Source organism: Mustelus asterias, chromosome 13, assembly GCF_964213995.1.
Source record: "Mustelus asterias chromosome 13, sMusAst1.hap1.1, whole genome shotgun sequence".
NCBI classification, from domain to species: domain Eukaryota; kingdom Metazoa; phylum Chordata; class Chondrichthyes; order Carcharhiniformes; family Triakidae; genus Mustelus; species Mustelus asterias.
In genome coordinates, this window is record NC_135813.1 from 89,245,002 (window position 1) to 89,262,689 (window position 17,688).

Here is a 17,688-nt window from a genome sequence, read left to right on the forward strand (position 1 = left end):
TAAAACAAGTCAGTTGGCATAATTACATTGCTAATGGTGAGAGATTGTTTGCAAATTGGCTGCTGCATTTCCCTACAATACAACAGTGACCGCACTTCAAAAACAGTATGTACTTCATTGCTTCTAAAGCACTTCGAGGCCTCCTGAGGCCCTGAAAAGCTCTAGATCAATGCAAATCAGAACACCAACATCTACTAGTATCCGCGATGCAAGTAAATTAATGGGATCTGAAATACGGTCTTTATAAATGGTTCCCTCCAAGCTCTGGGATGGGCAGGGTATTACGACAGGTAAGAATAGAGATTAAATAATGATTTCACTTCAGTATTTACCAAGGGTTAGAACAAGTGGACATGATAAAGTAAAGTCTATTTATTATTGTCACAAGTAGGCATTGCAATGAAGTTGCAAATCCCCTAGTTGCCACAGTCTGGTGCCTGTTTGGGTACTCTGAGGGAGAATTTAGCATGGCCAATGCATCTAATTAGCACGTCTTTCGGACTGTGGGAAGAAACCGGAGCACCCAGAGGAAACCCACGCAGACACAGGGAGAATAAGCAGACTCCGCACAGACAGTGACCCAAGCTGGGAATTGAACCCAGGTCCCTGATGCTGTGAGGCAGCAGTGCTAACCACTGTGCCACCGTGCAGTCCAAGCTAAAAGCAAAATACTGCTGATGCTGGAATTCGAAACACTGAAAATGCTGGAAAATCTCAGCAGGTCTGACAGCATCTGCGGTGAGAGAATAGAGCCAGCGTTTCGAGTCTGGATGACCCTTCATCAGCTGACGAAGGGTCATCTAGATTTGAAACATTGGCTCTTCTATCTCTCCAAAGCTGCTGTCAGATTCAGGTGGACATGATATTTGATGATCAGAAGAGTAATGAGAGAAGTGCATTTAAAGTGAAAAAGGGATGCATTGAATAAGCTGTAAATAAACTCAAAGACGATAGAGCCTCTCGTCTGGATGGATTGCATCCAAGCATTTTAAAGGAATCCAGGAAAGAAATAGCAGGGACATATTTAATACTTAATTCAAAAAAGGTGCAGTGTCAGTGATTCTATATTCAACGAGGGGACGAGGACATTTACAGGAAATTGTAGATAAGCTTAATATCGGTGGTAGCAAAAATAATGGAATCTGTCCTAAAGGAGAGGATAGAAGAAGGTCTGGAAATGAGAGATATAAGAATGAATAATCAACATGGATTTCAAACAGGAAAACCTTGCTTGAACAACGTTATTGAATTTTTTGAGGAGGCAACAGAGGGAGTAGATAATGGCCGGAATTTTCTAGACCCCCCTATGGCATATTTTCTGGAGGCGGCACACCATTGGCCGCCAGCGGGACCTTCCGGCCCTGCCGATGTCTATGACGCTTTGCGTGGCTCACCCAGGGGAAATGATGGAGGGTGGCGGTGATAGGGGAGAGGGCGGGCTCGGTGGGGGTGGGTGGTTGAACAAAGTGATCTTGGAGTACAAACACAGTATTCTCTTAAGGTTGTGTCACAGGTTAGTAAGGCCATAAAAATACAAGCCAAACACTAGGTCTTATTTCTAGAGGGAGGGAATTGAAGTGTTGTAGGAGGTTATGCCAAACCTTCGAGCAAAGTGTGCAATTTTGTTTGTGTATTTTGGGCGGAATCATCCCAGAAATCAGACATTGCTGACTTTGGAAAGGGCATGCGGCATTTGACCCGCCGATGCTAATGGTGAGTTTCTTCGCTGTATTGTGCAGCACTTATGAACAGACACGGATTTTACATTGGATCACAGCTCAGTCTCAGAGCTTCAGTAATCCGGGCGCTATCTTCGAAGGCCGCCCCGACACAGAACTCTTCAAAGAAAAGGAAGCTGCTGGGAACTGCCAAAGCTGGAAGCATGCTGCCCGAAATTCAGTGTCGTCTCCCTTGAGAACCTACTAAGCGTCGTGGAGGCCTGTCGTGATGTCCTCTATCCCCCGCTCTGGCCAAAGACCAGCAAGCAAGAACAACAATCCAGTAGGGGTAATGGTGGCAGCCCCCAAGTACTGCCCCACAGCACATGATCGAGCAGCAGAAGCAATAACCACTGGACTGCATCCTGACCTCTCATCTCAGGTGCAGACATTGTCCTAACCTGCACTCCAAGGCCTTGAACTTTGCTTGGACCATCAGGGGCACTTGTCAATGTGTACTTTAACATAAAGTAAGGGATTAGAAGGGCACCACCTCCGGTCCCTGCTCCTTGGCCATCCTTCTAAGGGGAGCTTCAAACCTGCTCAGTTGCCCAGTGGTTCTGTCAAACCATGGCAATCATTGGATTTGGATTTCTGCAGGCGAATGTAGAACAGCAATCATTGGCGCTCTCAAAACCAGCCTCCCATCCATTGACTCTGTCTACACTTTCCACTGCCTCAGCAAGGCAGCCAGCATAATTAAGGACCCCATGCACTCCGAACATTCTCTCTTCCACCTTCTTCTGTTGGGAAAAAGATACAAAAGTTTGAGGTCACGTACCAACCGACTTAAGAATAGCTTCTTCCCTGCTGTCATCAGACTTTTGAATGGACCTACCTTGCATTAAGTTGATCTTTCTCTACACCCTAGCTATGACTGTAACACTACATTCTGCACTCTCTCGTTTCTTTCTCTATGAACAGTATGCTTTGTATAGCACGCAAGAAACAATACTTTTCACTCTATGCTAATATATATGACAATAATAAATCAAATCAAGTGAATGCTGTTTGAGTGGACATAATTGCTTGATTAACCTGACTCCAAACATGTTAATTGAGCTCAAGTGAAACTATCACAACTGCAAAAGAATGCTCAACTTTGACAGGTTTTCCATGTGCTGTTGCCCATGTCCAAGGCCGGGTTCCCTTTTCCCTGCCCGTGCCCTAATGTGAGGTTCTCTTCCTTCTCCCCTGCATTGTTGCCCGTGCCACAGCATCACAAGGCACCTGCTTGGCACCACAAGCCCCCCTTCCCTCCCCTCCCCTCCCCTGCGAACTGATGTAGCTGCTTCCTTGAATTGGGACCCTTGCGAGCACTGCACTAAGTTGGGTGTATTCACCTCCACGTTCCTCTTGGAGGTCATGTTCGCCAGTTGCACATCTTTTAAAACCAGGTGTAAATTGCGCTGTTCTGAAACCACACTGATATAAGATTTAAGTGTGACGTGCAGGGAATGATTCCAGTGTATGGCCACTATAGTGAAATGCAAATTTATTATAATTACATTTCCTACATTCGACAGTGAGACACGTGGCCCGCCATTGATGGGGGGGAAGGGATGATCGCACCCCGCATTTACGATGCCCAGAAACACGTCTAGGGCCATTTCACGATAATTTCCTGTTGTACCACCGAATATGCCCACCCCAATTGGGCGCGGATAGTCCTGGCCTTTAAAAAGGATACAGAATTGCTGGAGAGGTTGCAAAGAATGTTTAGAAGGATGATACCGGAACTATAAAGATGTCCATTATCAGGAAACGATGAACAGGCTTGAGTCTCTTTTATCGCGGGGAGGAAAATGGAGGCCTAATAGAGCGCTGGAAAGGTTTTGGTAAAGCAGATACAGAGAGAGTTTCCACTTGAATATATCTGCAGCCCATCAACACAAGGCAGTGATTCAGAAATCAAATAGGGATTTGGAAGAAACTTATTCTCTCAAAGAATGGTGCAAATGTAGAACTAGCTGACACAGGGACTGGCTAAAGTGAATGGTGTAGATGTGTTTAAGGAGAGAGAAGGGAATAGAGGCTTATGCTCATCTATTTAGATGAGGATGGACAGGAGGAGACCCGAGTAGAGCCTAAACACCAGCACAGACAGGTTGGGCCGAATGGCCCATTGCTGTACTGTATGCCATGTATAATCCTATGTAAAGCGACATGCATCCCATCAACACACCGAAGATGTAAAAGCTTGGACACCTTTGCCTTTGGCAAAAAAGTGCAACTCCTAGCATGAGTAATCTCCAACAAGCATCCGCGCAATTAGAAAGATTGGCTGTCAAAATAAGATAGAGATGCCACAGGGATGATGAACCCACCCTTGTGTCGGCATGTGTGAAAGCAATGTAATAAAGAAAGATTATCCATTGCTGGGGGGTTGAGGGGGTGGGGGGGGGGTAGCGTCTTGTTATCCTTCACCTTCAAAGCTGTCACCTAAATGAACATAAATACATCAAATGTTGGTTCTGGGTAAGCAGAGAAAGTGAAAAGGAGATTTATTAGCAGCTTTCTTTTTAGTTATGAAAGGGTTTGATGAATAGGGGAAAGGCTATTTTGTCAGGCCAGAGAGTGACGGTTAGAAGAACATTAAGTGGTCTATCAGTTTAAAGAAAAGCAAATTACTGCAGATGCTGGAATCTGAAACAAAAACAGAAGATGCTGGAAAATCTCGGCAGGTCTGACAGCATCTGTGGGGAGAGAATAGGAGCTAACATTTCGAGTCTGGATGACCCTTTGGTAAACACAGTAAGAAGTTTAACAACACCAGGTTAAAGTCCAACAGGTTTATTTGGTCGCAAAAGCCACACAAGCTTTCTTTTTCAAAAAAAACCCCAAAAAAAGCTTGTGTGGCTTTTGCTACCAAATAAACCTGTTGGACTTTAACCTGGTGTTGTTAAACTTCTTACTGTGTTTACCCCAGTCCAACGCCGGCATCTCCACATCATGACCCTTTGTCAGTAGCAGTAACACAATGGTTCGCACTGCTGCCTCACAATGCCAGCGACCCAGGTTCGATTGCCAGACACTGTGGAGTCTGCATGTTCTCTCTGGGTCAGCGTGGGTTTCCCCCGGGTGCTCCGGTTTCCTCCCACAATCCGAAAGACATGCTGGTTGCTAAATTCTCCCTCAGTGTTACCCGAACAGGTGTCAGCATGTGGCAACTAGGGGATTTTCATAGTAACTTCATTGCAGTGTTAATGTAAGCCTACTTGTGACATGAATGAATAAACTTTAAACTTAAACAGTGGCCTTTCAAACCTGACCTCTATATTAATAAGCCAGTTGTAAATTGTTATTGAAGGAAGTGAGGAAGGAGAGGCTTTAGGAGAATTTTTTTTTTTTAACGTTGCATGGAATGTTTTTCCTCAGCGAGTGAGTAATATAGAGGCTATTCTACCCTTTGGCAAAATTGGACAGACATTTGAAGCATTGGAAGCATATGAAGATACAGGGTATGGAGAGAGAACAGGTCAAGGGGATTAGTTTTGGATTGCTCTGGCAGACAGCTGGCATATTTACAAAGATCCAGTTGACCTGTTATTGAACTGTACATTTTTATGGTAAAACTTAAAACTTTCAACCATTGGGTGAAAGAACTTTCAAAATACCTCTTTGCTGGCATTGGCCTAATTAGAATCATAGAATCCTTACAGTGCAGAAGGAGGCCATTCAGTCCATCGAGCCTGCTCCGACGACAATCCCACCCTTTCGCCTAACCCCATGTATTTACCCTGCTAATCCCCCCGACACTAAGGGGCAATTTAACATGGCCAATCAACCTGACCCGCACATCTTTAGACTGTGGGAGGAACCGGAGCATCCAGAGGCAAAAAAAGTTGATTCATTAAGCAGCACGGTGGCACAGTGGTTAGTACTGCTGCTTCACAGCGCCAGGGACCCGGGTTCGATTCCCGGCTTGGGTCACTGTCTCTGTGGAGTTTGCACATTCTCCCCGTGTCTGTGTGGGTTTCTTCTGGGTGCTTCGGTTTCCTCCCACAGTCCAAGATGTGCGGGTCAGTTTGATTGGCCATGCTAGGGGGACTAGCAGGGCAAATACATGGGGATACAGGGATAGAGGTTGGGTGGGATTGTGGTCGGTGCAGACTCGATGGGCTGAATGGCCTCCTCCTGTACTGTAGGGATGCTATGATTACTGCCAGCCACCTTCCTGCTACTAAAAATTAAATATAATACAAATAGGGAGTTTCATTTCTACAGACTTTAATCATTGGCAAATTTTATAAATGTAGAATTTTAAAGTTTATTTTTTCTACTTCGCTGTGTGGTTTTCTCTGTCAGTCCATTCGCTTTCACTCACTTTATTTCTCTTGCTGCATCTGATTTGATATTGAATTCACTCATTCGTATTTTCTAATTTTTTTTTAGTCTTTTCAATGTTAATCTCACAATCTTTCACCCTGACTGATTAAAGGAGGCGCACAGTCACTTGCCCTATTGCTTTCCTGTCCCATGTTTCCCCTCGCTGTGACATTATCAGCTCATGCCTACAGCAACTTAACCGTGCCAGAATTAAAAAACCTAGGGCAAGTCTAACTAACAGTAGATGCCGTTAGATTTGGCAAAATTATGGCCTGGTGTGTAAAATGGAGGACTGGAGGTTACATGACATACTTAATATGTTGTGGCAGGAGTAGCCCCTGTTTCCCACTCTCCAGTAGGCTTCTGCAGAAAATGCAGATGTATGGGATTGGGGGTGATCTAGGAAATTGGATCAGGAATTGGCTAGCGGATAGGAAACAGAGGGTGGTGGTTGATAGTAAATATTCATCATGGAGTGCGGTTACAAGTGGTGTACCTCAGGGATCTGTTTTGGGGCCACTGCTGTTTGTAATATTTATTAATGATCTGGATGAGGGTATAGTTGGGTGGATTAGCAAATTTGCTGATGACACCAAAGTCGGTGGTGTGGTAGACAGTGAGGAAGGGTGTCGTAGTTTGCAGGAAGACTTAGACAGGTTGCAAAGTTGGGCCGAGAGGTGGCGGATGGAGTTTAATGCGGAGAAGTGTGAGGTAATTCACTTTGGTAGGAATAACAGATGTGTTGAGTATAGGGCTAACGGGAGGACTTTGAATAGTGTGGAGGAGCAGAGGGATCTAGGTGTATGTGTGCATAGATCCCTGAAAGTTGGGAATCAAGTAGATAAGGTTGTTAAGAAGGCATATGGTGTCTTGGCGTTTATTGGTAGGGGGATTGAATTTAGGAGTCGTAGCGTTATGTTGCAACTGTACACAACTCTGGTGCGGCCGCACTTGGAGTACTGTGTGCAGTTCTGGTCCCCACATTACAGGAAGGATGTGGAGGCTTTGGAGAGGGTGCAGAGGAGGTTTACCAGGATGTTGCCTGGTATGGAGGGGAGATCCTATGAGGAGAGGCTGAGGGATTTGGGATTGTTTTCGCTGGAAAGGCGGCGGCTAAGAGGGGATCTTATTGAAACATATAAGATGATTAGAGGTTTAGATAGGGTGGATAGTGATAGCCTTTTTCCTCTGATGGAGAAATCCAGCACGAGGGGGCATGGCTTTAAATTGAGGGGGGGTAGTTATAGAACCGATGTCAGGGGTAGGTTCTTTACCCAGAGGGTGGTGAGGGATTGGAATGCCCTGCCAGCATCAGTTGTAAATGCGCCTAGTTTGGGGGCGTTTAAGAGATCCGTAGATAGGTTCATGGACGAAAAGAAATTGGTTTAGGTTGGAGGGTCACAGTTTTTTTTTTTAACTGGTCGGTGCAACATCGTGGGCCGAAGGGCCTGTTCTGCGCTGTAATGTTCTATGTTCTATGTTCTATGTTCTAGTTAAGTTTATTTATTAGTGTCACAAGTAGGCTTACATTCACACTGCAATGAAGTTACTGTGAACATCCCCTAGTCGCTACACTCTGGCGCCTTTTCGGGTACATTGAGGAAGAATTTAACAAGGCCAATGCACCTAACCATCTTTCGGACTGTGGGAGGAAACCAGAGCACCCGTAGGAAACCCACGCAGGCAAGGGGAGAACGTGCAGACTCTGCAGACAGTTACCCAAGTCAGAATCGAAGTCTAATGAGATATTGCATTTCTATTGAGCTCGTCACGTACAACGATATCAAAGGAGGCAAACACAGAAAAACATGAAGTTGCCAGAATGGAGGGGAAACCCGGTCAAAGAGAGGTCATTAGGTTTTTGACAGGCAAGAAGGTGTGGTCAGATGGAGGAAATTGTGAGGGCAAGGGTTGAGTGGGAGAAGTGAGAAACAAGATGGTAAGTAGTGTTGGAACAGCAAAGTGTGCATATGGGGCCATACATCTCTTTTTTAAAAAAAAGGCAGAAATAAAATGCGGTGAGGCCATGGATGGGTGTGAAAACCAGCGCAAGGATCAAAATAATATGGAAGATGAGTGGAGATCTGTAGGTAATATTTCAGTGCTGCATCAGTGAATCCTACTTTTAAACTGTTTTGACAGAAGAATGTATATAAATAACAAAAGCTTTAGACCTGTGACTTATCCTGGTGGTTAACTGATCTTTTTGTATGATTATTGGTATCTAGTAAAGATGCTCTCAGATGCTCTGTCGGAGAGTCAGTGCAAACCTGATGGGTTGAATGGCCTCCTTCTGCACTGTAGGGGATTCTATGATATGGATCAGGATTCCCCCCCGGGTCATGTGGAGGGGGCTAGTCATTGGCTGCTGGCGGGATCTTCCAGTCCCGCCAAAGCCTACGTTGTTTTTGCACAACTTGCCCACCCTGCCGCCGGGGGAATCTTCTGCCGGGAGGGGGGGGGGTGGCGGGCCTGGAAGATCCCACCGTCGGGAAGGGTCGGAAAATCCCGCCCTTGGTTTCCTGTTTGTACGTTAAACTATTTTCTCTGCTTTTTATTCGTAGCATCTGGTCACGTGGCACACAATTGATGCAGATGCCCCGGAGCTGAGCCATATTCTGTGTTGGGCACCTACCGATCCACCAACTGCCCTCTCTTACTTTTCAAGTTTATATCCGCCACATCCACTGACTGCCCAGTACGCTGTCAAAGTGCTGCGTTCGTTTCCACCGGTAAGGAGCAATATGATGGGGGGGGGGGGGGGGGGGTGGAATACTTCATAAGTTAATTGCTTTGCCGATGTAGTATTAAGTTGAAAAATTAATGTATTGAAAGCAAAAGAGAAAACAAAGGGTCATCTGGACTCGAAACGTCAGCTCTTTTCTCTCCTTACAGATGCTGCTGGATTTGCTGAGATGTTCCAGCGTTTTCTCTCTTGGTTTCAGATTCCAGCATCCGCAGTGATTTGTTTTTATATCATGTATTGAAAGCCTTGCATGTTGCACGTACTCCCAGGAAGTGTCACACTTGTGCCTTGTAATACTTTTTCCTGCCATAGTTTCTGTGTCACACTTTATTGATAACACTCTAATTGTTGGAAAACAGTGTGTGTTCTCTGCTCAGCTTGCACCTTCCCGTGGGAGGTAAGCTGGTAATATTTTAGGCAATTGGCACCATTCTAGCAACAGAAATGTGTTGCTTTTTTATGAATGAGTCAATCAGCAAGTGTGATATTTAAGTATGATGGGTGCATTTTAAATACCAGTTTATTTTACTTATATAGATATATATCGCAGCTAAAATGTTTGTTTCAGACCTATTCTCTTAATATAATAATAAAGCTGCCCCATCCTATGACTATCTATTTCTACATTCGTTTGTGGTCTAAACTATGAGTAGAAAATTGAAACGGTGACTGTCTATGAGGAGACTGCGATTCTCCTGAACCAGCTGGTAGTCTAACAATTATATAGTATTCCTGAACCTTTTCTTGATACAGATGTTGACTGATCTTGCTGCGTATTTTAAGCATCCTGCTTTTCTTTTTACTTAGCTGGAATGATGTGCGGTGTGGGGAGACAGTGGTATCGTGGTATTGCCACTGGGCTAGGAATCCAGAGACCCAGCGTAATGATCTGGGGACCCGGGTTCAAATTCCCCTTAGTAGATAGTGAAATTCGAATTCAGTAAAGATCTGGGATTAAAGATCCAGTAATGACCATGAAACCATTGTCAATTGACATAAAAACCCACCTGATGTTCCTTTAGGGAAGGAAATCTGCCATTCTTTCTTGGTCTGGCCCAAATGGGGCGGCACGGTGGCACAGTGGTTCACACTGGTGCCTCACAGCTCCAGGGACCCAGGTCCGATTCCCAGCTTGGGTCGCTGTCTGTGTGGAATTTGCACGTTCTCCTCCGGGTGCTCCAGTTTCCTCCCACAGTGCGAAAGGCATACTGGTTAGGTGCATTGGCCGTGCTAAATTCTCCCTCAGTGTACCCGAACAGGCACCGGAGTGTGGCAACGAGGGGATTTTCACAGTAACTTCATTGCAGGGTTAATGTAAGCTGACTTGTGACTAATAAATAAATTAATTACAAATGTTAATTAAATTAAAATTTTAATTAAAATTTTTAAATTAATTTTAAAAACTCTTGATCCACAGCAATGTCATTCACTATTAAATTCCCTCTGAAATGGCCTAGTTAGTCACTCAGGTCAAGGGCAATTAGGGATGGGCAATTAATGTTGGCCCCTCCATGATACCCACATCTCATTAATGAATTTTTCAAAATTAGAAATGAATTAAAGGGTTATGGAAGATGTGAGAGTTTTATTTGGAGAGTTTGAACAAAGTCCTATCTTTGTGTATTTTGGCTGTCCTGCTAATCACCAGCTCACATATTTTCCCCAAACAGGATGCGATTTTATTCTACATTCCACAAATTGTTCAAGCTCTCAGATACGATAAGGTAAGGAATACACTCGCTTCATTTGGTTAAAGACAAAGAGGGAAGGATTTTGCTCGTTCATACTGGTGTCTGGTTTGCTCCTTATTGAGCTTAAAGGTGTCAAAAATTCATGGAAATGCCCGATATTTTCCTTTGAAAGAGTGTGTCATGGTTCAGGTTGGAAACTCCAAAATGTTTTCTGAAGCCCACCTGAATCATAAGTTTTGCATCTTGAATTTGGCTGGGATAAGCATGAGATGTTTCACTTCAGGTATGATTCAAAAGACCCGCTAGGGAGCTTTTACCTAACAAAGCTTAGTTAAGAATATAATTAACGTGTATAGTAAGAAAATTAGCAAGAACTTTTATCAATCACAGACAAGAAACAAAACAACCACTATAATGTATAACCCTTAATGAATATACATAAGCTGCCCCAATCAAGACTAACCTCCATAGACAAAAGAGCCTTTTCGCAGGTTTAACACATCACAGACTAATGGACGCATGGAATTCTCTACTCCTAGATGACTGGAAGTTTAACCATTCAGCATGTACAAGACAGAAATTGATAGATTCCTGGGTACTAATGACATCAAGGGATATGAAAATAGAACAAGAAAGTGATTTTGAGATAAATGATCAGCCATGACGGGGTTCAATGTTGGAGCAGACTTGGTGGACTGAGTGGCCTACTCCTGTTCTTACGTTTCCTCTGCTAGATTTTCCACCACTGCTTTATTATGTCTATATTCTGGGAATATCAGGGAACCTTGTCAAATATTGAATCCATGGTCACAGTGGACAGGCTGTGTTGAATCCTTCACATGATACAAGATCTCCATATGTCACTATTGATTATATTGTCTTCTACAGATTTCAACCGTCTCTTTGCGATTCCCCTCTTACTAGGATGGGCTACACATTTTCAACACAGATCCACTTTTTTTGTCTGTGTGTTGTACTCAAACTGTCAAACACATGAACGCGAGTTGTACAGCATGCATTATACCCCTTTTGATACCAGCCTAAGAGTACCTTAGTACATTGTTTTTCACACACTTCGCCAAAAAGAAACAAACCTGCAACCTCTCAGAAATGTCCCAAATTACTTGACTTGCAAAAAATTACTTTGAATTGCAGTCATTGTTTAGAACGTAAACATAGTATTCATTTTGTGTTCAGCAAGATCCCACAAGTAGCAATTGAATAAAATTTGTGTTTTGATAAATAGAAGATTGGTGTTACCTGATGAAATTTAATTTCAGAATGTCATTGATTGGTTTTGATGCACCTTTTATTGACTACCTGCAACTTAAAGTTATTGAGGTTTATGGTGCATTCGGAGGTCTAACATGTTGCTAGAGCAGTTGAAATCTATTACAATTTTGACCCGCTGTCTCTCATTTGATCTGCATCTAACCCGTGAATGTTTACCTGCTTTACCCTTAAAAGATGCAATGGCTGCTTTCTAGGGTTCCATGGTTCTGCTGCCTCATCCACTCCGTGTCGCAAAATAATCTATGATTCGGCAACTCTCTTCAATCTCTTACTGTTTTAAATTTGTGACTTTTGTCTCTTGACTTCCCAAGTACATGATGGCGCAGTGGTTAGCACTGCTGCCTCACAGCGCCAGAGACCCGGGTTCGATCCCTGGCTTGGGTCACTGTCTGTGCGGAGTCTGCATGTTCTCCCCGTGTCTGCGTGAGTTTCCTCCAGTTGCTCCGGTTTCCTCCCACAGTCCGAAAGGCATACTGGTTAGGGTGCAATGACCATGCTAAATTCTCCGTCAGTGCACGCTAACAGGCACCAGAATGTGGCAACTAGGGGACTTTCACAGTAACTTCATTGCAGTGTCAATGTAAGCTTACTTGTGACACTAATAACTAAACTTTATTCACTCTATCAAAACCCTTTTATAATTTTAAAAACCTCCTTTCAATCTCCTCTTAGTCCTGTCTGCTCCACTTAAAATAATCCTAGTATCTCATGTCTCTCATTATAACTATTGTTTGCTGTATCTTGGTGTATTGACACTGTATGATTTTTCTTGGCTATGTCTTTTCTAATGGGGCACTGAGCTGCCTCACCTGGCTAGGTGTATAGTTGGGCAAGGTGGCTTCCTCTTAACTGGCTTCTGCTACTGGGACAACTCTGGCTGCCACGCTAAATCCCTCGACGTCTATATTTTTCTCCTCAGACATTCAGTACTTTTATTCAGCACCTAAGAAATAATTAAATCGAGCTGTCCCCCAAGTCCTGGGAAGACTTACCACAGAAGATGCATTCTCGTTTGTACTTGCTGTGGAAGTTGGCCTGCAGGGGGGTTACTGTAGAATTCATGGAGCCTTGCCAGGAAGGGGGTGTGGGTGAGGGGAGGAGGGGGGGAGAGAGGTTGAATTGGGGAATTCCAGCTGCAGCTACTTTTCAAATCACAGACATATTCAAAATATCGCCATAAATCACCGGCCCATCAAACCATTTTTTTTTCAATGAGCACTGACCTTCAGTTTTATGTATATATTTTTTAAAATTATTCTCTCTGCTATAAGTTTTTTTTTGCATCATTTGCCAGTTGCAGAACTATTTTTCACCACATCCACACTGATTTTTACCCAATGGGGGAAGTGGTGGAAGGATTTATGAGCTGATTACCAGCCCGCTGAGCCACGTTGAACACTTTTTTTCCGTGGCCAACAAGTCCTGGCATTGGACTCGAACCCAGAGCTTCTGGTCCATTGGTAGGGATGCCACAAAACCTCCTTTGCAGAACTATGAATAGCACTTACCCCTCTAGTATTTTCTCTCTGATTGTTAGCTCTATTAACCTACCATTTGTTTTTCAATATATTCCAGATGGGGTATGTGAGAGAGTACATCCTTTGTGCAGCAGCCAAGTCGCAGCTTTTAGGTCACCAATTTATTTGGAATATGAAAACCAATATATTCACAGATGAAGAAGGCAATCATAAGGACCGTAAGTATTTAGACTGTCAGTACCATATGAAAGACATAAGCCATCTACTCATTTCACCGTTCCTTATCCAACTGTGGGATCTTTTATATGGTTTGCTTCAGTTAAAAGACTTCATTTTTAAGATATTTCTGCCGATGTAACTAATTATGCTAAGCTTTAAAGCTAACTTGGCCACATTTTAAAACTCAGCTGGGAATTCTGGGATGAGCTTAGAAATTGACTGCATTCTTTGAAAATACAATGTTAGCAGAAACGACTAAGCAAAACTTTTCACAGCCACAGCTGCCAATTGTTTATGAAAGTGAGGGACACAGTTTGTACCAGCAATTTCAATAACACAGACAAGAATTCATATATTGCAGTAACAGTTATCTGTTTAGTTAGTTAGGGGGTGGCATGGTGGTGGGGGTGGCACGGTAGTTAGCACTGCTGCCTCACAACTCCAGGGACCCGGGTTCGATTCCCGGCTTGGGTCACTGTCTGTGTGGAGTTTGCACGTTCTCCCCGTGTCTGCGTGGGTTTCCTCCGGGCACTCCGGTCTCCTCCCACAGTCCAAAGATGTGCGGGTTTGGTGGATTGGCCATGCTAAATTGCCCCTCAGTGTCCTGGGATGTGTAAATTAGAGCGATTAGTGGGGTAAATATGTGGGGTTACGGGGATAAGGCCTAGGTGGGATTGTTGTCAGTGCAGACTCGATGGGCCGAATGGCCTCCTTCTGCACTGTAGTGATTCTGTGGTTCTATGTTTGACTTAATGAGAGACTGGCAGGGACCTTTGTATTAAACTTCATAAAGACCGATAACTTGTTAAAAAGAAATTCAAATTTCCAGTGACTGACTGAAAGGATCACACAACAAGATTTGAAGTTTTAAGACTTTTACTGAAACAAATGAACTAAAAACAATGTAACTAAACATTGTGGGTGGGGATGGGGAGACGTGCCCGGGCAATACCCTGGCACTGTAGTCCCAGGAGACAGTGCCAAGGGGGGTGTAAGGACCCTCTTGGGAGCTCCACTGGGAGGAGGGGCGGGGGTGGCGTGATTCCCTGGGGTGGGGGCGGGGGTGAGGGTGATATTCGCCTTGTGCATGTGGAGATTTCCCCTGTGCTCATGGAAGATCCTCCATGTCTATGGAGGGGACAGGTTCTCCTTTTTAAAGGGCACCCTGATCTTGGGATTTTTGGCTGCCGTCTTTTTCCAGCCCTGCCCTGACCTGCCAGTATGACAGTATGGGACAGTGTGGGCCACACCTGTACATCTTTCTGCACGGAGTATTGGATTACCTGGCAAGAAAAGCTGGCTGTGCTGCTGACAAGTTGCACGCTGGTCTCTCGCTTTCTCTTCCCTCCGCTCCCACATTTTTTTGCAGACTGTCTGTGAGGTTCAGTGATATTTCGGGAAAACTTGCAACCGGGTCCAACTGTGGACTCTTCCACTCTCAAAGTCCATCTCCATGGCAGCATGAATCGCATGGGCCTTGTATCTGGGTAGAAATGCTAATTTGCTGACCTCTGGACCCCCCCCAAACGTTATTTTACCTTGGAATTAAATAGACAGTTTAACGTATAAAAATATAAAATATAAGCAAAACTTGACATTCTGAATGCCTCTTATGGTCTATCCACTGTCAACACACCTGCCAGGTCGTTGCTTACAGGTGTGAAATTCTGGCACCTTCTTGCCAGTAAAACAACCAGGACTCCCCTTTAACAACCAAACTACCCAAGCTTGTTGCCAGGCAAAATTCAGAATGGTTCACATAACCATAACGGTGGCGCAATGGTTAGCACTGCTGCCTCACTGTGCTGGGGACCTGGGTTCAATTCCAGCTTGGGCTACTGTTTGTGGAGTTTGCACGTTCTCCCCGTGTCTGTGTGGGTTTTCTCCGGGTGCTTCGGTTTCTTCTCGCAGTCCGAAAGATGCGTGTGTTAGGTGCATTGGCCATGCTAAATTGCCCCTTGGTGTCCCAGGATGCATCGGTTAGAGGGATTAGCGGGGTAAATATGTGGGGTTGCCAGGATAGGGCCAAGGTGGGAATGTTCTCGGTGTAGACTCGATGGGCCGAATGGCCTCCTCCTGCACTGTAAGGATTCTATAATTCTATTAATTCTATGAATTATAGAATCCCTACTATAATTATTTTTATCCCTCCATTTTACCCCAAGTCAAAGACAAAGCCCCAACTCATAACAATGTTATAAATTTCATATTTGTGATGTGGAGATGCCGGCGTTGGACTGGGATGGGCACAGTAAGAAGTCTCACAACACCAGGTTAAAGTCCAACAGGTTTATTTGGTAACACGAGCTTTCGGAGCGCTGCTCCTTCATCAGGTGAATGCAGGATTTGTTTCACAAACAGGGCATATATAGACACAAACTCAATTTCAAGGTAATGGTTGGAATGCGAGTCTTAACAAGTAATCAAGTCTTTACAGGTGCAGACAATCCAAGTGGAGAGAGGGTAAAGCACAGGTTAAAGAGATGTGAATTGTCTCCAGCTAGGACAGTTAGTGAGATTTTGCAAGCCCAGGCAAGTTGTGGGGGTTACAGATAGTGTGACATGAACCCAAGATCCCGGTTGAGGCCGTCCTCATGTGTGCAGAACTTGACTATCAGTTTCTGCTCAGCGATTCTACGTTGTCATGTGTCTTGAAGGCCGCCTTGGAGAACGCTTACCCGAAGGTCAGAGGCTGAATCCCGTGACTGCTGAAGTGTTCCCCAACATATTTGTAACACCTTTTTATAGTCATTATTCATTGAAGGATTCAAATCCCCAGTGCTGCTTAGTAAAACAGGCCCCTGGAGTAAAGGCCAGAGGAGAAGCAGCAACTGGCATACTTCATGCCCTGTGATGTGTTGCTTCGAATACCTAAACATTGATACGATGCCACATCAATCAAAAGTTGAACTGCTGCCCTATCATCTTGATGGTACAGATCCTGATCTTTTATAATTAAATTTTGAATGATCTATTACGTTAAGTCAGCTCAGTAAGAGTTTGTTAATCCACAATAGCGTGAAAATGGTGATGCATTTGCACTCATTTAATATCTCAAATATTGACTGTTGACCAAAGAAGATTGGATTAATGATGATGTAAAAGCACTAAAAAAAAATGGGCTTCTTGTCTAATGTGAATATAAGGAGCTGTTAAAGTTTATTTATTAGTGTCACAAGTAGGCTTACATTAACACTCCAATGAAGTTTTTGTGAAAATCTCCTACTCGTCACACTCCAATGTCTGTTTGGTACACTGAGGGAGAATTTAGCACGGCTAATGCACCTAAACCAGCACGTTCTTCCAACTGTGGGAGGAAACCAGAGCACCCGGAGGGAACCCTCGCAGGCACGGGGAGAACGTGCAGATTCCGCCCAGACAGTGACCCAAGCCGGGAATCGAACCCAGGTCCCTGTAAAGCAGCAATGCTAACCACTATGCCACCGTGCCACCCATTCTTCAAGGACATAATGTTAGTTGATGTCACGGTGGCACAGTGGTTAGTATTGCTGCCTCACAGCGCCAGGGACCCGGGTTCGATTCCCGGCTTGGGTCACTGTCTGTGTGGAGTCTGCACGTTCTCCCTGCATCTGCGTGGGTTTCCTCCGGGTGCTCTGGTTTTCTCCCATGGTCCAAAGATGTGCTGGTTAGGTTGCTTGGCCGTGGCAAATTGCCCCTTAGTGTCAGGGGGAGTAGCAAGGTAAATACGTGGGGCTACGGAGATAGGGGCTGGGTGGGATTGTGGTCGGTGCAGACTTGATGGGCCGATTGGCCGCCTCCTGCGCTGTAGGGATTCTATGATTAGACCATTGACTTGATGCCTATTTTGGACACAAAGTAATGTGAATGATTTCAATCTGTAGAAAATATACAGATTGTTTCCACCATTCAGTGGCGGCACGGTAGCACAGTGGTTAGCACTGCTGCTTCACAGCTCCAGGGTCCCGGGTTCGATTCCCGGCTCGGGTCACTGTCTGTGTGGAGTTTGCACATTCTCCTCGTGTCTGCGTGGGTTTCCTCCGGGTGCTCCGGTTTCCTCCCACAGTCCAAAGATGTGCGGGTTAGGATGATTGGCCAGGTTAAAAATTGCCCCTGAGAGTCCTGAGATGCGTAGGTTAGCGGGATTAGCGGGTAAATATGTGGGGGTAGGGCCTGGGTGGGATTGTGGTCGGTGCAGACTCGATGGGCCGAATGGCCTCCTTCTGCACTGTAGG

The 17,688-nt window shown here is 44.7% G+C and overlaps 1 protein-coding gene across 1 annotated transcript in view; it reads left to right on the forward strand.

Annotated features, from left to right (window-relative positions):
• The window catches only part of pi4kab (phosphatidylinositol 4-kinase, catalytic, alpha b), a 161,843-nt gene that overhangs the window by 122,456 nt on the left and 21,699 nt on the right, over positions 1-17,688 (forward strand). The window contains exons 41-43 of the mRNA XM_078227246.1: positions 8,612-8,779; positions 10,464-10,517; positions 13,353-13,473. Of these exons, the coding sequence (XP_078083372.1) occupies positions 8,612-8,779; positions 10,464-10,517; positions 13,353-13,473 (343 nt within the window). The remainder of the gene's footprint in view (positions 1-8,611; positions 8,780-10,463; positions 10,518-13,352; positions 13,474-17,688) is intronic.